The following is a 23,388-nucleotide window of genomic DNA, read 5'->3' on the forward strand; positions in this document are numbered from 1 at the left end:
GCCTTTGACTGTGTGGATCACAACAAACTTTGGAAAATCCTTCAAGAGATGGGAATACCAGACCGCCTTACCTGTCTCCTGAAAAATCCATATGCAAGTCAAGAAGCAATAGTTACAACCGGACTTGGAACAATGGACTGGTTCCAAATGGGATAGGAGTATGTCAGGGCTGTATATTGTCACCCTATTTATTTAACCTATGGACAGAGTACGTCATGTGAAATGCCAGACTGGATGAAGCACAAACTGGAATCATGATTTCCAGGAGAAATATCAATATCAACCTCAGATATGCAGATGACACCAACCATAGGGCAGAAATCAAAGAGGAACTAAAGAGCCTCTTGATGAAAGTGAAAGAGGAGAGTGAAAAAGCTGGATTAGAACTCAGTATTCAGAAAACTAAGATCATGACATCCAGTCGCATCACATCATGGCAAATGGATGGGGAAACAATGGAAACAGTGAGGGATTTTATTTTCTTGGGCTCCAGAATCACTGCAGATGGTGACTGCAGCCATGAAACTAAAAGATGCTTGCTCCTTGGAAGAAAAGCTATGAGCAACCTAGATAGTGTATTAAAAAGTAGAGACATTACTTTGCCAACAAAGGTTCATATAGTCAAAGCTAGGTTTTTTCCCAGTAGTCTTGTATGGATGTGATAGTTGGACCATACAAAAAGCTGAGCACCAAAGAATTGATACTTTTGAACTGTGGTGTTGGAGAAGACTCTTGAGAGTCCCTTGGACTGCAAGGAGATCAAACCAGTTGACCCTAAAGGAAATCAGTCCTGAATATTCATTGGAAAGACTGGTGCTGAAGCTGAAACTCCAGTACTTTGGCCACCTGATGCGAAGAACTGACTCATTAGAAAAGACCCTGATGCTGTGAAAGATTGAAGAAGGCAGGAGGAGAAGGGGAGGACAAGGATGAGATGATTGGATAGTATCACTGTTTTGATGCACATGAGTTTGAGTAAGCCTGCTGCTGCTGCTGCTGCTAAGTCACTTTAGTCGTGTCCGACTCTGTGCGACCCCATAGACGGCAGCCCACCAGGCTCCCCCATCCCTGGGACTCTCCAGGCAAGAATACTGAAGTGGGTTGCCATTTCCTTCTCCAATGCGTGAAGCTGCTGCAATCCATGGGGTCACAAAGAATCGGTCACGACTGAGCAACTTAAGTGAACTGAATGGTGTATATGAACCAATTTTTAAAAGTCTAGTCCACCTGTTGAAATACATTTCAAGTAACACTTTAATGTTTAGTAAATTAATGAATTTATAATATTTTTAAGGTTTTGATCAATGTGTGCTTATAATGATCATGATAACTCGATCTATAAGAAATTATTAAATATATGATTGTGTTATGTAAAATAAAATTTTTAAAATAAAATTTATGTATAAATTCTTGTTGTAGAAATTTGCATAAGTTCAGTTCAGTTCAGTCGCTCAGTCGTTTCTGACTCTTTGCGACCCCATAGACTGCAGCACACCAGGCCTCCCTGTCCATCACCAACTACCCGAGTTTACTCAAACTCATGTCCATTGAGTCGGTGATGCCATCCAGCCGTCTCATCCTCTGTTGTCCCCTTCTCCTCACACCTTCAATCTTTCCCTGGATCAGGGTCTTTTCAAATGAGTCAGCTCTTTGCATCAGGTGGCCAAAGTATTGGAGTTTCAGCTTCAACATCAGTCCTTCAAATGAATATTCAGGACTGATTTCCTTTAGGATGGACTGGTTGGATCTCCTTGCAGTCCAAGGGACTCTCAAGAGTCTTCTCCAACGCCACAGTTAAAAGTACAATATAATACACTGGTCAAAAATCTTTGGAACAAATGAAATGAAAATATGATTTAAAGATTAAAAATAATAAATAAATAAAGATTAAAAATGAACAGTATATAATTTCTGACTATTAAAAACATTTTGTTGATTTTCTTTATGAATGGTGATGGGTTCAGATCACTATCATATTTAGATCCTTGTATCCAAAAAGGGAGTGATATGAATTTTAAGTAATTGACATTAAAATATGCTAAAAATACATCCTTAATCTTACATTTAACAATTTTAGGTATCAGTTTAAAAATATACATATAAATACTTCTTTAAAAACTAGATGTTAAACAAGCAAGACTGAAAACCACTGGCTTGGTGATTGCAAATTTTATTATTCTGGTAGTTTTGGAAGAAGATGTATGTGTTCTCTGTGAGCGTGTGATCGCGATGCCGTGAGTTGTAGTTTCTGCACACGTGGTCATAGGTATTAGACATTCACTGTCTGCCTTGCGTTTGGTCTGCTTTCTGTGTATATTCAGATATTCCTTTTGATTGAAAGAGGATAAAATAATTATATTTTGATCAATTTGAGTGATTTAAAATATCTGCTTATCAAGAACAGTATTTGGCATTCTTGGGTATCTTATATGTGCGTGAAGTCACTCAGTCGTGTCAGACTCTTTGCGACCCCATGGACTGTAGACTACCAGGGTCCTCTGTTCATGGGGATTTTCCAGACAAGAATACTGGAGTGGGTTGCTATTTCCTTCACCAGGGGATCTTCCCAACCCAGGGATCAAACCTGGGTCTCCAGCGTTGTGGGCAGACGCTTTACCATCTGAGCCACCAGAGAAGCCCTGGTTATCTTATATACTATATACTAATAAATTTTCTAAATGTTCCTCTCTTATGTATCTATTTACTTTTTGCAGGTAGCAGAAACGAATATAATCTGTATCCTGAACTTTCCAGCTATCGTGAGAGAGTTGGTAAGTAAAAATATGTCTGTTTTAAAAAGATTTGTAACCATCTTATAATCACAAACCTTCTAACTAATCTGGCAGGTTGTGAAAATATCAGTACCTCTTATTTCATTTATAGGATATTCACGTTACTTTGAGAAGCACTTCATTTAAAACATACTCTGCACAATTGGACTGATCAAACTTGATGAGGTCAGCAGATAGACTGGACCCACTTGGGAAAGGGCCACTGGGCCCTGAGGGGTTAGGGGCCTTGACTACAGCGGAGTAGAAGTGGCGTTGGCAGTGTGACTCTGGGGATTAGCGTGTCTTTTCTCAGATCCCTCTAAAGTCTGCACTTGTAGTCTAAGTGCCTGATAAATATTAGAAATATCTCTTAAAAAGCAATGAGGGAAGATAAGAAACAAAACCCTACGTGGGATCTGGGGACAGAGGCTCAGACTTCACACCCGTACTTTTATTCTCTGGCTGTGTGTTCCACACACTTTACTTCCCATGGTTGGTCGGTTGGTTGGGTTTTGCTTTTATATTTGAGGGTAGCACAAGCTAAGTGTTTCAAACAGTAGGTAATAAGTTAATATTAATTTATTTTAGTACTTTCTCAAAATATAAGGGATTTTAAAAAAGAAAATGCAAGGAAAGATTTAAAGTCTATTTTAAAAATAAAGCTTACTTTACATTGCTGTGTGAAACCAGTTAAACTCTTACTAAGGACTTCCTTATGCCAGTCTATCAGCCTTGCAGAGAAAAGTCCCAGCCCTGTGACTCCTTGGTCCTGAGGCTTGAGTTGAAAACCCGTCTGAGCAGGACTCCTGGCTGCCTGGGCTGGCTCTCCTGGGCCTGCCCACGCTGCGTGGGCACAGCGATGGTTCTCCAGGTGGTGTGTGCTTTTGCTTCGAACCTTTGGAAGCTCCTGCTACCAAGTCTTCTGGCCTCACGGTAAAACAGGGGATGGGCATCCATAGCCCTGTTTACTGAGGTTTTCATACCTGGCGGTCCAAACCTCCTTGGTCAGCATCCATCACCGCCCCCTGTCCACCCTCTGACTGGCAGGGGCCCTCTGGGCCTGGTGCACAGCTCTCTGCCATGGGGCTGTCCTGAGCTGTGTGTGCCTGAGGACTAGGCCCACTCGATGCCAGTAATGCCCCCTCCCTGAGTGTGACAACCACGGATGCCCTTCATCTTTTGACTTTGCTGTTTGAGAATTGCGGGTCTCATGACCTCTCCTGGTGGCCCCATCCAGCTCACTCACACTCCTGTAGAGAGATCGCGGTCACCAAGGGTTGTGGATACCACCCATATCCTGGGGCATGTGGGTGCCGGGATCGAGTCAGCTGCCCGGCTCATCACGGCGCCACGTCTAGTGCGTCTTGGAGGAGACCTTCCAGGGTCTGAGATTGTTCCGAGTCATGTCTGGGGCCAGATGTGTCGATGTCATATGGGTCACATTATGCAGGCTCCACTGAGAAGTGGCATCCTGTGGACGCAGACTTGCTAATTATGAGCTCAGAGCAGCTGCCAGTCACCAAAGCTGACTGTAATCTGTTTCCTGTTAAGTGTGGCCCTGATTTGGGAGAGAAAAATAACTTCTATTTGAATAAACTTGAATATTTGGATACAAAATAGTCAATTGCTTCAAAGATCCTCCAGATTGTTTTGAAGTGTAGGAATGTAGGTCTTGAAGGCGCGTGTCCTCAGCAGGGAAGGCGCCTGTGTGTGGACACTGGCTGTTTGGGTGGCCCTGTGGGCCTTACTTCCCTGCGCTCCAGGGACCCTCTTGGCTGGCCTCTTCTAATGGATTACGTTGTGGACATTAAACTTCTCCTATGGAAGCCGTCCCTACTATTTACAGTAAAGCGGAACTGTAAGTCATTTTGAGCTCGTTGAAGAGAAAGCCAGCAGGGGGACCTGGCACCAAGTGCACATGGACTGGTCCCTGCTGGGGGCGCCTGCTCTCACCCAGGCCAGCTCTGTCCTTTGTTTCCCGTGGATGAACTTTCCCAACAAGCCCTCAACTCAAGACCCTTCTGCACCCTCCTAAAATAGAGGGATTGCCTGACTGGTGAGTGGGTGAGGAATTGGCACACCTCTGTCTGCCTGTCCTGCCCACACCCTTCACCAGCTCTGCCAGCAGCGGCCCCTCCCTCTCTGCTTCACCTCTGTGCAGAGTGGATGCCAGGAGGGACGCAGAGCGCCAGCCTCCTCCCACCCAGCAGCGCCGCCTTGTCCTCTGTTGGCTCAGAACCCCTGCTTGGCCCTGAGACCCATTTTTCCTGTTACTGTTTTATCTTCATCTTATTTGGAAACTGCAATTCAGAGGCAGTTAGACAACCTCCAGCGGGGGGAGGGGCAAAGATTGAATCTGGTCTGCAATCCCTTCTGTCTTTTCTTAAGGTCATAATATCTTTCTTCCTCTAATTATTCGTTATAAAATATATTTCTAAAACTGCTAAGAACAAATTCAGGGATCATCAGCAACAGATATTCCTATTATTTGTACAGTCTGGATAACTCAGTGACTCAGGAAGATAGTTTGCCTAACTAAACTACAGGGAGGGAACACAGCCCCACCCATCAGCCAGAAATTGGATTAAAGATTTACTGAGCTTGGCCTCCCCGAGCATAGCAAGACCCAGTTTTCCCCACAGCCAGTCCCTCCCATCAGGACACTTCCACAAGTCTCTTAGAGGGCAGACAGACTGAAAACCACAGTCACAGAAAACTACCCAAACTGAGCACATGGACCACAGCCTGGTCTAACTCATTGAAACTGTGAGCCATGCTGTGTGGGGCCACCCAAGAGGGACAGGTCATGGTGGAGAGTTCTGACAAAATGTGGTCCACTGGAGAAGGGAATGGCAAACACTTCAATATTCTTGCCTTGAGAACCCCATGAACAGTATGAAAAGACAAAAAGATAGGACACTGAAAGATGAACTCCCCAGGTCAGTAGGTGCCCAATATGCTGCTGGAGAAGAGTGGAGAACTAGCTCCAGAAGGAATGAGGAGGCTGAGCCAAAGTGAAGACAGTGCCCTGTTGTGGGTGTGACTGGTGGTGAAAGTAAAGTCCGATGCTGTAAAAACAGTAGTGCACAGGAACCTGGAACGCTAGGTCCATGAATCAGGGTGAATTGGAAGCAAACAGATGACAAGAGTGAACATGGACGTTCCAGGAATCAGTGAACTGAAATGGACTGGAATGGGCGAATTTAACTCAGATGACCATTATATCTACTACTGTGGGCAAGAATCCCTTAGAAGAAAAGGAATAGCCACCATAGTCAACAAAAGAGTCTGAAATGCAGTACTTGGGGGCCATCTCAAAAGCAACAGAATGATCTTGGTTCATTTCCAAGGCAAAGCATTGAGTATCATAGTAATCGAAGTCTATGCCCCAGCCACTAATGCTGAAGAAGCTGAACAGTCCTATGAAGACCTAAAGACCTAGAACTAACACCAAAAAAAAAAAAAAAAAAGTCCTTTTCTTTATAGGGGACTGGAAAGCAAAAGTAATACCTGGAGTAACAGGTAGGTTTGGTCTTAGAGTACAAAATGAAAGGCAAAGGCTAACAGAGTTTTGCCAAGAGAACACACTGGTCATAGCAAACACCCTCTTCCAACAACACAAGAGATGACTCTATACATGGACATCACCAGATGGTCAATACCAAAATCAGATTGATTATATTCTTTGCAGCCAAAAATGGAGAAGCTCTATACAGTCAGCAAAAACAAGACCAGGAGCTGACTGGGGCTCAGATCATGAACTGCTTATTGCAAAATTCAGACTTAAATTGAAGAAAGTGGGGAAAACCACTAGACCATTTGAGTATGACCTAAATCAAACCCCTTTTAATGATAAGTGGAAGTGACAAATAGATTCAAGGGATTAGATCTGATAGAGTGCCTGAAGAACTATGGATAGAGGTTCACGACATTGTACAGGAAGCGGTGATCAAAAACATTCCCAAGAAAATGAAAGGCAAATGGATGTCTGAGGAGACCTTACAAATAGCTGAGGAAAGAAGAGAAGCAAAAGGCAAAGGAGAAAAGGAAAGATATACCTATTTGAATGCAGAGTTCCAAAGAATAACAAGGAGAGATAAGAAAGCCTTCCTCAGTGGTCAGTGCAAAGAAATAGAGGAAAACAATAGAACTGTAAAGACTATAGATCTCTTCAAGAAAATTAGAAATACCAAGGGAACATTTCACGCAAAGATGGGCTCAATAAAGGACAAATGGTATGGACCCAGCAGAAGCAGAAGGTATTACAAAAGGTGGCAAGAATACACAGAAGTGAAGTGAAGTGAAGTGGAGTTGCTCAGCTGTGTCCGACTCTTTGCGACCCCATGGACTGTAGCCTACTGGGCTCCTCTGTCCATGGGATTTTCCAGGCAAGAGTACTGGAGTGGGTTTCTATTTCCTTCTCCAGGGGAACTTCCCGACCCAGGGATCGAACCCGGGTCTCCCGCATTGTAGGAAGACGCTTTACCATCTGAGCCACAAGGGAAGCACGGAATACACAGAAGAGCTATACAAAAAACAAACATCTTAATGACCCAGATAACCACGATGGTTTGATCACTCACCTAGAGCCAGACATTCTGGAATGTAAAGTCAAGTGGGCCTTAGGAAGCATCACTATGAACAAAGCTAGTGGAGGTGGTAGAATTCCTGTTGAGCTATTCAAATCCTAAAAGGTGATGCTGGTAAAGTGCTGCACTCAATGTGCCAGCAAATTTGTAAAATTCAGCAGTGGCCACAGGACTGGAAAAGGTCAGTTTTCATTTCAAACCCAAAGAAAGGCAATGCCAAAGAATGTTCAGACTACCACACACTTGCAAAGTAATGCTCAAAATTCTCCAAGCAAGGCTTCAACAGTACGTGAACCGAGAACTTCCAAATGTTCTGGATTTAGAAAAGGCAGAGGAACCAGAGATCAATTTGCCAACATCTGTTAGGTAATGGGAAAAGCAAGAGAGTTCCAGGAAAATATCTACTTCTGCTTCATTGCCTACACCAAAGCCTTTGACTGTGTGGATCACAACAAACTGTGGAAAATCTTTCAAGAGATGGGAATACCAGACCACCTTACCTGCTTCCTGTGAAATCTGTATGCAGGTCAAGAAGCAACAGTTAGAACTGGACATGGAACAATGGACTGGTTCCAAACTGGGAAAGGAGTATGTCTAGGCTGTATATTGTCACCCTGCTTATTTAACTTATATGCAGAGTTCATCATGCGAAATGCTGGGCTGGATGAAGCACAAGCTGGAATCAAGATTGCAGGGGGAAAAAAAAAAAAAAGATTGCAGGGAGAAATATCAGTAACCTCAGATACGCAGATACCACTCTGATGGCAGAAAGCAAAGAGGAACTGAAGAGCCTCTTGATGAAGTTGAAAGAGGAGAGTGAAAAAGCTGGCTTAAAACTCAACATTCAGGAACCTAAGATCATGGCATACTATAAAGCAATTATCCTTCCATTGAAAATACAATAATTTTTTAAGAAGGTAAAATGTACTGATGAATCCAAGTTCAATCTATTGAATGCAATTTAAGACTCCTATGGTTGCTGAAGACCCTGTGGCTTAATCTCAGTAGTGATTAAGATTGCCTGGATACAGGTTTACGAGATTCAAATCTCACCCCCTGGGCAGATCACTTAACATTTGCAGGTCTCGGGTTCATATTCTGGGGAGTGGGGTGAGAGCTCCCTCCCTGGAAGTGAGGAGCAAGTGTGATCATCACAGTGCCTGGCTCAAGGGCCCGCAGCGGCTTCACTTACCCACATGGAACGCCACCTGCTATCATGGTGTTCACCATCCCGTGCATCCCGAATTGTGTAAGTAGTGCTACAGGTGTGTGCACGTACTGCAGCTAAGGTGGCTGTAGCTTCCAGAACATTCCCTCATATTCGCAGGCACCCTTTTTACTTGCCTCTGTTATCCACAATGTTTGGGAGACAAGAAGGGGGAGGAGGAGTTAGTGAGGGCTTTCGTTAATTACGTGTGGTATGTTGAGACTGAGCTTTATGTATGGAAGTCGTGGATATGGTTATTGATACAATCATCTTCAGAGTGACTTTTTCTTGGACATCAGCTTGCTCTCTCTCTCCGACCGCAGTGAGGCTGTCACGAGGGCTCTCCGCGCGTCCCCTCGGTGCAGCGCCAGAGCCAGTTTTCATAGAGCCCAGTGACGACCATTCGTATACGTTCACAGTCATGTGACTGCTTTGATTTTATCCAGACTGTATCAAAACTTTATTCTTTCATGACACACTTTTATTTCTTTAAAGTAATAAGTTAAAAGTAAATACAGTATAAAATATAAAAATACATAGACCTTCTCTGCTTTATAGAAAACTATACCAGCAATATCACTAATATAATTATGTTAAGTATTATTAAAGTTATTTCTTTAGGAGAATTCAAGTACATGGTACATGCTTTATTAAAAGAACTGTAGCACCATCTTGTGTGAGATACAAATTCAGTGCTTCAGTAAATGTAATTTTATTAGAGTGTTGACTATTTTCATTTCTTACTAATAGGTCAAGGTCACTTTATTTTTTATGATTATAGTATTATAGATTCAAGCAAGTAACTAGATTTAGAATTTGGTTATATACGCTTTCAGTATATCTGTACTAAGATGCGTTTAACAAGCATTTAACTGCCTAATTTGTGCACAAAATTATATGAAACATGGAAACACCAGATTCCATGTGCTGAGTACACAGTAAATATCTGGTTCTAAATCTCTTACAATTTGATACAATTTATAATGTTAATGTCTTTTGCTCATGTTACCCACTCAGTCCTCAAGGTATTTTTTCTGAATACTTGTTGAAGTTCTGGTCACACATATGTAGGCATGCTTCTTGATGTGCTAATTTGAATTTCATCTCCCTTTTGAAAGAAAGGATCAAGTATAGAAATAAAAACAGCCATAAAAGCCTAGAGGGAAGTAAGTGTCTACTGATGAAACAGCACATGCGTCTGAGCTTAATCCACGTTATCAGTGACCACAGAGCATGGTTCTTAAATTGAGTCTTGTATAAAATATCAGCTTTTACCTAATAGTGTAATTCATTGAAACTACCATGACTATTCTATTAAAATAGGGAAAACGTAATAATATTATCTTATAGACTGGACAAAATTTAAGCAGTTATAACCACAGATATTTGCCAAACACATATTTAAGTATATAATAATGTACAGTTTGACTTGTGTATTTTAGGAAATGTTATTACCAAATATTTGCTGTTTACGAAGAAAAACATAAGGTTAACCATGTGACGAAAAGTCACGCAGACCGTGTGCTCTGGGCTCTGCTGGCCTCCCACACTAGAACCTCAAGCCCCGAGTTGCTGATTTATCTCTTCCCTACACATGCTTCCTGTCTTTCTCATAAAAATGTGAATAAATATTTTTTTCTTGTTTTAGGCAATTCAAACCAACCCATAGAAGTGACAGCACTATATTCTTTTGAAGGACAACAGCCAGGAGATTTGAATTTTCAAGCTGGAGACAGAATCACAGTTATATCAAAAACAGATTCACATTTCGATTGGTGGGAAGGAAAGCTTCGAGGCCGGACTGGCATTTTTCCAGCCAACTATGTTACTATGAATTAAAGTTTATATTATTTTGTTCTTTGAGAATTACAAAAAAATTAGTTCTACACTGGAGGGAATTACTATTCAGTTAAATAATGTTTAGTATAAATGTAAAGACACCACCTCTGTTTATTCCATAAACTTTTATCCAGTATGTAAAAGATTTTGGTTATATAAATATATATGTGTGTGTGTGTGTGGTTAGCTTACATATCTTTACTTTCCATTGATTTTTTATCACATATACTATTTAATAGTTAATATCACATTTTTCTTGTGTTCATTTTCAAACATACACTAAACCTTTGGTTTGGCTGTGTGTATGGTGACTTGATTGTATCTTAAGAATCTAAGGATTAGGGTATGAATACCACTTCATATATTTGCAAAATGACTAGAAAAGAATAAATCAGCTTAAATAGTATATTAAGTAATACTTGGAGTTGGAGATATTGACTAGAATAGTAATCCCTAAAAATTATCTCTGTATCATCAAAAATTATATATGTATGAAACATTATAAAGAATTTCAAAGAAATTCAACTATGCATTAAAAAAGATGACATCTGTTAGCTTTACTTCTTTGGTGACGCTCATTCATATGTAGCAGTAGAATAAAGTTATGTTGATATGGTTCCTTTGTCTCTAAATAAATGTTTTTAAAATGCTAAGTTACTGTCTTGATTTTGTTTTTCATATTTTCTTTTTTTAACCAGAGGTTTGTGGTTGGTCTGGAGGTTAAAATCAACCTCCATGACTGTTTTGCTAGCTTCTTTTTTTTTTTTTTCCAGCTTTCTTAACATGTAATTTCTTTGCAGTGATTGCTGAGGAAGGCTTTCTTATCTCTCCTTGCTATTCTTTGGAACTCTGCATTCAGATGCTTATATCTTTCCTTTTCTCCTTTGCTTTTCGCTTCTCTTCTTTTCACAGCTATTTGTAAGGCCTCCTCATACAGCCATTTTGCTTTTTTGCATTTCTTTTCCATGGGGATGGTCTTGATCCCTGTCTCCTGTACAATGTCATGACCCTCCATCCATAGTTCATCAGGCACTCTGTCTATCAGATCTAGTCCCTTAAATCTATTTCTCACTTCCACTGTATAATCATAAGGGATTTGATTTAGGTCATACCTGAATGGTCTAGTGGTTTTCCCTAATTTCTTCAATTTAAGTCTGAATTTGGCAATAAGGAGTTCATGATCTAAGCCCCAGTCAGCTCCCGGTCTTGTTTTTGCTGACTATATAGAGCTTCTCCATATTTGGCTGCAAAGAATATAGTCAATCTGATTTTGGTGTTGACCATCTGGTGATGTCCATATGTAGAGTCTTCTCTTGTGTTGTTGGAAGAGGGTGTTTGCTATGACCAATGCGTTCTCTTGGCAGAACTCTATTAGCCTTTGCCCTGCTTCATTCCGTACTCCAAGGCCAAATTTGCCTGTTACCCTGGGTGCTTCTTGACTTCCTACTTTTGCATTCCAGTCCCCTATAATGAAAAAGACATCTTTTTTGGGTGTTAGTTCTAAAAGGTCTTGTAGGTCTTCATAGAACCATTCAACTTCAGCTTCTTCAGCGTTACTGGTTGGGGCATAGGCTTGGATTACGGTGAGATTGAATGGTTTGCCTTGGAAACGAACAGAGATCATTCTGTCAGTATTGAGACTGCATCCAAGTACTGCATTTCAGACTCTTTTGTTGACCCTGATGGCTACTCCATTTCTTCTAAGGGATTCCTGCCCACAGTAGTAGATATAATGGTCATCTGAGTTAAATTCACCCATTCCAGTCCATTTTAGTTCGCTGGTTCCTAGAATGTCAACATTCACTCTTGCTATCTCTTGTTTGACCACTTCCAATTTGCCTTGATTCATGGACCTGACATTCCAGGTTCCTATGCAATATTGCTCTTTACAGCATCGGACCTTGCTTCTATCACCAGTCACATCCACAACTGGGTATTCTTTATGCTTTGGCTCCATCCCTTCATTCTTTGTGGAGTTATTTCTCCACCGATCTCCAGTAGCATATTGGGCACCTACTGACCCGGGGAGTTCCTCTTTCAGTATCCTGTCATTTTGCCTTTTCATACTGTTCATGGGGTTCTCAAGGCAAGAATTCTGCAAAGAAGTAGAGGAAAACAACAGAATGGAAAAGACTGGAGATCTCTTCAAGAAAATTAGAGATACCAAGGGAACGTTTAATGCAAAGATGCGCACAATAAAGGACAGAAATGGTATGGACCTAACAGAAGCAGAAGATATTAAGAAGAGGTGGCAAGAATACACAGAAGAACTATACAAAAAAGATCTTCATGACCCAGATAATCATGATGGTGTGATCACTCACCTAGAGCCAGACATCCTGGAGCGTGAAGTCAAGTGGGCCTTAGAAAGCATCACTACGAACAAAGCTAGTGGAGGTGATGGAATTCCAGTTGAGCTATTTCAAATCCTGGAGAAGGATGCTGTGAAAGTGCTGCACTCAATATGCCAGCAAATTTGGAAAACTCAGCAGTGGCCACAGCACTGGAAAAGGTCAGTTTTCATTCCAATCCCAAAGAAAGGCAATGCCGAAGAATGCTCAAACTACCGAACAATTGCACTCATCTCACGCGCTAGTAAAGTAATGCTCAAAATTCTCCAAGCTAGGCTTCAGCAATACGTGAACCGTGAACTTCCAGATGTTCAAGCTGGTTTTAGAAAAGGCAAAGGAACCAGAGATCAAATTGCCAACTTCTGCTGGATCATGGAAAAAGCAAGAGAGTTCCAGAAAAGCATCTATTTCTGCTTTATTGACTATGCCAAAGCCTTTGACTGTGTGGATCACAATAAACTGTGGAAAATTCTTCAAGAGATGGGAATACCAGACCACCTGACCTGCCTCTTGAGAAATCTATATTCAGGTCAGGAAGCAACAGTTAGAACTGGACATGGAACAACAGACAGGTTCCAGATAGGAAAAAGAGTACGTCAAGGCTGTATATTGTCAGCCTGCTTATTTAACTTATATGGAGAGTACACCATGAGAAACGCTGGGCTGGAAGAAGCACAAGCTGGAGTCAAGACTGCCAGGAGAAATATCAATAACCTCAGATATGCAGATGACACCACCCTTATGGCAGAAAGTGAAGAGGAACTAAAAAGCCTGTTGATTAAAGTGAAAGAGGAGAGTGAAAAAGTTGGCTTAAAGCTCAACATTCAGAAAACGAAGATCATGGCATCTGGTCCAATCACTTCACGGGAAATAGATGGGGATGCAGTGGAAACAGTGTCAGACTTTATTTTTGGGGGCTCCAAAATCACTGTAGATGGTGATTGCAGCCATGAAATTAAAAGACACTTACTCCTTGGAAGCAAAGTTATGACCAACCTAGATAGCATATTAAAAGGCAGAGATATTACTTTGCCAACAAAGGTCCATCTAGTCAAGGCTATGGTTTTTCCAGTGGTCATGTATGGATGTGAGAGTTGGACTATGAAGAAAGCTGAGTGCTAAAGAATTGATGCTTTTGAACTGTGGTGTTGGAGAAGACTCTTGAGAGTCCCTTGGACTGCAAGGATATCCAACCAGTCCATCCTAAAGGAATCAGTCCTGGGTGTTCTTTGGAAGGACTGATGCTGAAGCTGAAACTCCAGTACTTTGGCCACATGATGTGAAGAGCTGACTCACTGTAAAAGACCCTGATGCTGGGAGGGATTGGGGGCAGGAGGAGAAGGGGATGACAGAGGATGAGATGGTTGGATGGCATCGCGAACTCAATGGACATGAGTTTGGATAAGCTCCGGGAGTTGGTGATGTACAGGGAGGCCTGACGTGCTGCGATTTATGGGGTCACAAAGAGTTGGACATGACTGAGTGAATGAAATGAACTGACTGAACATTTAAATGACAAAACTGTAAAATATTTAAAGGGCACAGCATGATGATTTGAAATACATATGAATTGTGAAAGGATCTCCAATTAATTAACACATCCATCATCTCACATATTTACTTCTTTAATGAGAACACAAATTCTACTGTCTTAGCAAGTTTCAGTTATATAACACAATATTATCAACCATAGTCACATGCCGTACATTAGATCACCAGAACATATTGCTCATAGAAACTAGGCGTTTGTATCCTTTGACTTGTATCTCTTAATTTTCCCTCCTCCCAATCTCTGATAACCACCAGTAGAGTCTCTTGTCTCTATGAGTTTGACTTTTCGGATTCCCACTGAGATCATACGGGCTTCCCAGGTGGCTCAGTGGTAACGATTACGCCTGCCCAAGCAGGAGACGCAAGAGGCACAGTTTCGATCTCTGGGTCAGAAAGATCCCCCAGAGGACGAAATGGCAACCCACTCTAGGGTTTGTGCCTGGAAAATTCCATGGACAGAGGAGACTGATGGGCTTCAGTTCGCAAGGTTGCAAAGAGTTGGATACAACTGAGCATGCACACGCATGCACGCGCACACACACACACACACACACACACACACGAGATCATACAGTGTTTGTCTTTCTCTCAGAGAGGTTGACTTATTCGCTTCGCGTGATGCCCTCTCGGTCTGTCCGTATTGTCTCAAGTTCCGCGATTTTTTGCTTTTATTTATGTATACCGTATTTTCTTCGTCCAGTCTTCTGTTGATGGATGCTTGGGATTTTACAGATAATAACATGCCATCTGCAAACACAGATAACCTTACTTTTCCAATTTGGATGCTTTTCATTTCTTTTCCTTGCCTCATTGCTCTGGCTAAGGATTCCAGTACTAGGCTAAATAGAAGTGGTGACAATGGCATCCTGTTTGTTCCTGACCTTGGAGAGAAAGTTTTCACATTTTCAGTTGAGTATGATGTTAACTGTGGGCTGGTCATATACGAACTTGTTGTTTAATCTCTACTTTGTGAATTTTCCAGTTTTCTTCCTACTCTAGCTTCCTAAAATGTAGTCAGAAAGATGCTTGATACTATTACAGTTTTCTTAACTTTATTAAGACCTGTTTTTTGCCTAACATAGGCTCTCTCCTGGAGAATACTCCACGAGCACTGGAGAAGAAAGTGTGTTCTGCTGCTGTTGGTCCAACATGTTTTTATGGACAGCATCTCCTTGCTGATTTTCTGTCTGGATGATCTATCTACCGGGGAGAGTGGGATATCACAGTTCTGCACTATTACTGTATTGCCATCTGTTTTTCCTTTCATGTCTGTTAATACTTGCTTTATATATTTAGGTGCCCCTATGCTGGGCACATAGGTATTTACCAATGCCATCGCCTCTTGTTGAAGTGACCCCTTTATCATTATGTGGAGACCGTCTTTGTTCTTATTATAGTATTTGGTTTACAGTCTGTTTTCTCTGATGTATATATAGCTACCTGTGCTTTCTTGTGGTTTCCAGTTATGTGGGATATTTTTTCCATCTCTTCATTTTCAGTCTACATGTTTCCTTAAAGCTGAAGTGAGTCTATTGCAGACAGCATATAGTTGAGTCTTTTTTAAAAAAAATCCACGTGGCCTCTCTAGACTGTTTTTATTAGAGAATTTAGTCTATTTACACTTAAAGTAAGAATGGATAGGTATGGATTCACTGTTGCCACTTTGTTCATTGTTTTCTGGTTGTTTTGTAATTCCTTTGTTCATATCTTCCCCTCTTACTGTCTTGCTTTGTGATCTGATGATTTTCTGTAGTGGTATGCTCATTCATTTTTCTTTATATTTTGTGTATCTACTGTAGATTTTTGCTTTGTGGTTACTGTGAGGGCTTACATAACACGTGTTGATAAGAGTCTGTTTTAGGTTGATGACAACTTAGCACACATGTCATAGCTCTGCATTTTTACTCTCCCCTTCCCTTCATGTATCTTTAATGTTACAATTCATCTCTTTTATCTGTGTATCCATCAGCAAATTCTTACAGCTATTTTAGCACTTTGTTATTTAACATTCATACTAGATTTATAAGTGATTTAACTACCACCACAATCACAACAATAGAGTATTCTGAATTTAATGCTGGTGCTGCTGCTGCTAAGTCGCTTCAGTTGTGTCTGACTCTGTGCGACCCCATAGATGGCAGCCCACCAGGCTGTGCCATCCCTGGGATTCTCCAGGCAAGAACACTGGAGTGGGTTGCCATTTCCTTCTCCAATGCGTGAAAGTGAAAAGTGAAAGTGAAGTCGCTCAGTTGTGTCTGACTCTTCACGACCCCATGGACTGCAGCCTACCAGGCTCCTCCGTCCATGGGATTTTCCAGGCAAGAGTACTAGACTTAGACTATTCTCCCAGCTTCCAGCTTCAATTTCTTGCCTCCACACAGCAGCCAAACGATCCTCACGTTCCAGCTTTTTTATCCTACTTCGTGATTTTATTGCCTTACATTTTATGCATAAATGTGTAGACTTTTTTATAAAATACCTCTTAAGGCATGAAAAAAGGAGAATAAAGACCCATATTATCATCACCCAACAAAAAATAAAGCAAACTTCCTTTTCTTACTAAAAGATAATCATCATGCTGAATTAGCTATTTATTAATTCCATATATTTCTTTATATTTGCATTACTTATGTATGTGTCCCTAAGCACGATGTGGTATTGTCTTGTATACTTGAAAGCTTACGAAATTTAAATTTTTAAAAATTATACTTGAATGTACTCATTTGCAATAAGATTATCAGAAATTATGATGTATACATTCAAGGAATTAAAAACATGTTAGAAAATTTCAACAGAAAGTTGACACTATAGGGAGAACTAAATGAAAAAAACTGGGGTGAAAAAATAAACTAGGAACACAATAAATTGATTTAACGAGAATTTAGACTCAGCAAATAGAGAATCATTGCACTGACGGTAGGTCTAAAGCATAGGGAGTTGAAAAAAGTTGAAAACACAGGAAACACTTGTCTGTACATTTTCCCAAACTGATCGGATTACAAGACTTTATGGTATATTTTACATGTAGCAGGGCAAGCAGTTCTTCTCACCTTTTTTTTTTTTTTCTGAAGGTTTCCCTGGCTGTTATTTTTGCTTATGTTACATGTGAACTTAAGAATCAACTTAATTGTCTTTAGGAAAATAGACTATTTTTTAGTGGCACTGTATTAGGTTATATTAATAATAAATGTATTAACATAAGGAAAATTATCCTTATGATGTTCAGTTGTCCAAAGCAAGGACAGTGGGTGTCTTTGTATTTGTCCGAGTCTAATGTCTTTAGAAGCATTCTAAAGTTCTCACATGACACTTGCATACTTCTGCTAAGTTTCCATCTTGGCATTTTATCACGTTTGTGGATATTTTAGTTTTTCATCCACCTACTTTAAATGTCTCAGCACCGCACTTGTTCATGTGCTGCTCCTTTCACCAAAACTCTTGAGGAGAAGACCAAGCCTTAGGCAATTTTGTATTTTCAGTGCCCAGCAAAATTCTCTGTTACTGAATGAATTTCCATTTCTCAACTGAGAAAAAAAATAGAGGACAAGACAATTAAACAGTTTGCCAAGACTAATGGACTTATTAAGAACTGGAACTTAAAATACACTCTTCTGAGTCTATAGAAACACCCTGTGTTTAATGGGATTCACAAAATCCTCCAACCATTACTCATATATCACAAGATATTTGTTTTATATCTAAGACTTCCCTAGAGCCAGCTTTTGTTAAAAAAAAAAAAAAGATAAACTTTTCTTTGTTCATCTAAGACACTCATGAGTATTTCTTCAATATTATCTACAATTTGAAAGCTTTATCAAGAGTTTCAACCAGAACTGAGAATACTTTTTTTTAAAAAGCTAGATGCCTAAACACCTTTTGAGTTTTGTCTTTTGTCATCTGGAGTATTTTCTGTACTCTCTCCAATCTCAGTAATCTCATTGTCCTGTCTATTTAATTGCTACGTTAATTTATGGTCACACTGAGTGGTCTGGCCTTTGGGACTCAATGCTGTGTGCTGTCAGTCAGGGCTGCACTTACAACCGTCAGTTCACTTCAGTCGCTCAGTCACGTCCAACTCATTGGCCCCATGGACTGCAGCACGCCAGGCCTCCCTGTCCATCACCAACTCCTGGAACTTGCTCAAACTCATGTCCATCGAGTCGGTGATGCCATCCAACCATCTCATCCTCTGTCATCCCCTTCTTCTCCTGCCCTCAATCTTTCCCAGCATCAGGGTCTTTTCCAATAAGTCAGTTTTTTGCACCAAGTGGCCAAAGTATTGGAGCTTCAGCCTCAGTCCTTCCAATGAACATTCAGGGTTGATTTCCTTTCGGATTGACTGGTTTGATCTCCTTGCAGTCCAAGGGACTCTCAAGAGTCTTCTCCAACACCACGTTTCAAAAGCATCAGTTTTTCGGTGCTCAGCTTTCTTTATGGTCTAAGTCTCACATCCATACATGACTGCTGGAAAAACCATAGCTTTGACTGTGTGGATCTTTGTTGGCAAAGTAATGTCTCTGCTTTTTAAAATGCTTTCTAGATTGGTCATAGCTTTTCTTCCAAGGAGCAAGCATTGAGAGAGTCAATTTCTAGGCAGGTTGATAAGAAGTCCAGGGGTCCCCAAGGAGAAAGGTGTCTGGAATTCTCAAGGAGGGGGAAAGGACAAAGTTTTTTCCCTCTACATTCCTTAGGATTATATAACAATGATGTATCCTGCTTGAGGACAGTTTCTGGAAAAAACCTTCTGGCTAATCCTGTAATCTTAAAACGTAAATTATGGGAGTGGGTCTAGTAAGGTCTTTACAACCTCCAGACATTCTTTTGATTCACTGTAATAAGTAATTTAAAAGTATATAACTCCATTTCTAACACTAGCAAGGGGAGTATTCTTTCTGCCACCTTCTGATGTCTATGTCAGAAGCTTTCTCTATCTCTTTTATACTTTAATAAAACTTTATTACACAAAAGCTCTGAGCGATCAAGCCTCGGCTCTGGATTGAGTTCTTATCCTCTGGAGGCCAAGAATTCTGGCATCTTTCATGGTTCAGCAACAACCTTTCAGCATCTTTTAATTTCATGGCTGCAGTCACCATCTGCAGTGATTTTGGAGCCCAAGAAAATAAAGTCTGTCACTGTTTCCATTGTTTCCCCATCTATTTGCCATGAAGCCATGGGAACTGATGCCATAATCTTCGCTTTTTGAATGTTGAGTTTTAATCCAACTTTTTCACTCACCTCTTTCACTTTCATCAAGAGGCTTTTTAGTTCCTCTTTGCTTTCTGACCTAAGGGTGGTGTCATCTGCATATCTGAGGTTATTGATATTTCTCCCAGCCGCTTTTTTTTTCTTTTTGTCTGTTTTTTCCTATGCATTTGCTAATTTTTTTCCTTTTTTAATTTATTTTTTAATTGAAGGATAATTGCTTTACTGAATTTTGTTTTCTGTCGAACCTCAACATGAAGCAGCCATAGGTGTACATATCTCCCTCACTTTTGAACCTCTGTCCCATCTCCCTCCCCATCCCTCCCCTCTAGGTTGATACAGAGCCCCTGTTTGAGTTTCCCGAGACATAAAGCAAATTCCCGTTGGCTATCTATTTTACATATGGTAATGTAAGTTTCCATGTTACCCTCTCCATACCTCTCACCCTCTCCTCCGCTCTCCCCATATCCATAAGTCTGCTGTCTATGTCTGTTTCTCCATTCAGTTCAGTTCCGTTCAGTCACTCAGTCATGTCCGAATCTTTGCGACCCCATGAATTGCAGCACGCCAGGCCTCCCTGTCCATCACCAACTCCCAGAGTTCACTGAGACTCATGTCCATCGAGTCAGTGATGCCATCCAGCCATTTCATCCTCTGTCGTCCCCTTCTCCTCTTGCCCCCAATCCCTCCCAGCATCAGAGTCTTTTCCAACGAGTCAACTCTTTGCATGAGGTGGCCAAAGTACTGGAGTTTCAGCTTTAGATCAGTCCTTCCAATGAGCACCCAGGACTGATCTCCTTTAGAATGGACTGGTTGGATCTCCTTGCAGTCCATGGGACTCTCAAGAGTCTTCTCCAACACCACAGTTCAAAAGCATCAATTCTTTGACGCTCAGCTTTCTTCACAGTCCAACTCTCTTATCAATACATGACCACTGGAAAAACCATAGCCTTGACTAGACGAACCTTTGTTGGCAAAGTAATATCTCTTCCTTTTAATATGCTATCTAGGTTAGTCATAACTTTCCTTCCAAGGAGTAAGTGTCTTTTAATTTCATGGCTGCAATCACCATCTACAGTGATTTTGGAGCCCCCAAAAAATAAAGTCTGACACTGTTTCCACTGTTACCCCATCTATTTGCCATGAAGTGTCTGCTTTATGGACTATGCCAAAGCCTTTGACTGTGTGGGTCACAATAAACTGTGGAAAATTCTAAAAGAGATGGGAATACCAGACCACCTGACCTGCCTCTTGAGAAATCTGTATGCAGGTCAGGAAGCAACAGTTAGAACTGGACATGGAACAACAGACTGGTTCCAAATAGGAAAAGGAGTACATCAAGGCTGTATATTGTCAGCCTGCTTATTTAACTTATATGCAGAGTACATCATGAGAAACGGTGGACTGGAAGAATCACAAGCTGAAATCAAGATTGCCCGCAGAAATATCAATAAGCTCAGATATGCAGATGACACCACCCTTATGGCAGAAAGTGAAGAGGAACTAAAAAGCTTCTTGATGAAAGTGAAAGAAGAGAGTGAAAACGTTGGCTTAAAGCTCAACACTCAGAAAACGAAGATCATGGCATCTGGTCCCATCACTTCATGGGAAATAGATGGGCAAACAGTGGAAACAGTGTCAGACTTTACTTTTTGGTCTCCAAAATCAATGCAGATGGTGATTGCAGCCATGAAATTAAAAGACACTTACTCCTTGGAAGGAAAGTTATGACCAACCTAGATAGCATATTGAAAAGCAGAGACATTACTTTGCCAACAAAGATCCATCTAGTCAAGGCTATGGTTTTTCCAGTGGTCATGTATGGATGTGAGAGTTGGACTGTGAAGAAAGCTGAGTGCCAAAGAATGGATGCTTTTGAACTGTGGTGTTGGAGAAGACTCTTGAGAGTCCCTTGGACTGCAAGGAAATCCAACCAGTCCATTCTGAAGGAGATCAGTCCTGGGATTTCTTTGGAAGGAATGATGCTAAAGCTGAAACTCCAGTACTTTGGCCACCTCATGCGAAGAATTGACTCATTGGTAACGACTCTGATGCTGGGAGGGATTGGGGGCAGGAGGAGAAGGGGACGACAGAGGATGAAATGGCTGGATGGCATCACTGACTCGATGGACGTGCGTCTGAGTGAACTCCGGGAGTTGGTGATGGACAGGGAGGCCTGGCGTGCTGTGATTCATGGGGTCGAAAAGAGTCGGACACGACTGAGAGACTGAACTGAACTGAACTGAACTGATGTGATCAGATGCCATGATCTTAGTTTTCTGAATGTTGAGCTTTAAGCCAACTTTTTCACTCTCCTCTTTCACTTTCATCAACAGGCTTTTAGTTTCTCTTCACTATCTGGCATAAGGGTGGTGTCATCTGCATATCTGAGGTTATTGATATTTCTCCCGGCAATCTTGATTCCAACTTGTGCTTCCTCCAGCCCAGCGTTTCGCATGATGTACTCTGCATAGAAGTTAAATAAGCAGGCTGACAATACACAGCCTTGACGTACTCCTTTTCCTATTTGGAACTAGTCTTTTGTTCCATGTCCAGTTCTAACTGTTGTTTCCTGACCTGCATACAGATTTCTCAAGAGGCAGGTCAGGTGGTCTGGTATTCCCATCTCTTTCAGAATTTTCCACAGTTTATTGTGATCCACACAGTCAAAGGCTTTGGCATAGTCAATAAAAGAGAAATAGATGTTTTTCTGGAACTCTCTTGCTTTTTCGATGATCCAGCAGATGTTGGCAATTTAATCTCTGGTTCCTCTGCCTTTTCTAAAACCAGCTTGAACATCTGGAAGTTCACAGTTCATGTATTGCTGAAGCCTGGCTTGGAGAATTTTGAGCATTACTTTACTAGGGTGTGAAAGTGAAGTCGGTCAGTCATGTCCGACTCTTTGCAACCCCATGGATGGTAGCCTACCAGGCTCCTCTGTCCATGGGATTTTCCAGGCAATAGTACTGGCATGTGAGATGAGTGCAATTGTGCAGTAGTTTGAGCATTCTTTGCCATTGCCTTTCTTTGGGATTGGAATGAAAACTGACCTTTTCCAGTCCTGTGGCCACTGCTGAGTTTCCCAAATTTGCTGGTATATTGAGTGCAGCACTTTCACAGCATCATCTTTTAGGATTTGAAATAGCTCAACTGGAATTTCATCACCTCCACTAGCTTTATTCATAGTTATGCTTTCTAAAACCCACTTGACTTCACATTCCAGGATGTCTGGCTCTAGGTCAGTGATCACACCATCATGATTATCTTGGTCATATCTTGGTCATGAAGATCTTTTTTTACAGTTCTTCTCTGTATTCTTGCCACCACTTCTTAATATCTTCTGCTTCTGTTAGGTCCATACCATTTCTGTCCTTTATCAAGCCCATCTTTGCATGAAATGTTCCCCTGGTATCTCTAATTTTCTTGAAGAAATCTCTAGTCTTTCCCATTCTGTTGTTTTACTCTATTTCTTTTGCTTTGATCGTGGAAGAAGGCTTTCTTCTCTTCTTGCTATTCTTTGGAACTCTGCATTCAGATGCTTATATCTTTCCTTTTCTCCTTTGCTTTTCGCTTCTCTTCTTTTCACAGCTATTTGTAAGGCCTCCCCAGACAGTTATTTTGCTTTTTTGCATTTCTTTTCCATGAGAATGGTCTTGATTCCTGTCTCCCGTACAATGTCATGAACCTCTGTCCATTGTTCATCACGCATTCTGTCTATCAGATCTAGTCCCTTAAATCTATTTCTCACTTCCACTGTATAATCATAAGGGATTTGATTTAGGTCATACCTGAATGGTCTAGTGGTTTTCCCTAATTTCTTCAATTTAAGTCTGAATTTGGCAATGAGTTCATGATCTAAGCCCCAGTCAGCTCCTGGT

At 41.1% G+C, this 23,388-nt stretch overlaps 1 protein-coding gene across 9 annotated transcripts in view; it reads left to right on the top strand.

Annotated features, from left to right (window-relative positions):
• Positions 1-11,059, top strand: part of SH3YL1 (SH3 and SYLF domain containing 1) — a 61,992-nt gene extending 50,933 nt beyond the window's left edge. For all 9 annotated transcript variants that reach the window (XM_086414089.1, XM_086414091.1, XM_086414092.1 and 6 more), the window contains 2 exons: positions 2,715-2,771; positions 10,216-11,059. In XM_086414089.1, coding sequence (XP_086270215.1) covers positions 2,715-2,771; positions 10,216-10,406 — 248 coding nt within the window. In that variant the 3' untranslated portion in view covers positions 10,407-11,059. The remainder of the gene's footprint in view (positions 1-2,714; positions 2,772-10,215) is intronic.
• Positions 11,060-23,388: the final 12,329 nt, after the last annotated feature.

The sequence above is a fragment of the Bos grunniens genome, chromosome 8 (assembly GCF_055505025.1).
Source record: "Bos grunniens cultivar Pamir isolate PY7600 chromosome 8, Bosgru_T2T1.0, whole genome shotgun sequence".
NCBI lineage: Eukaryota > Metazoa > Chordata > Mammalia > Artiodactyla > Bovidae > Bos > Bos grunniens.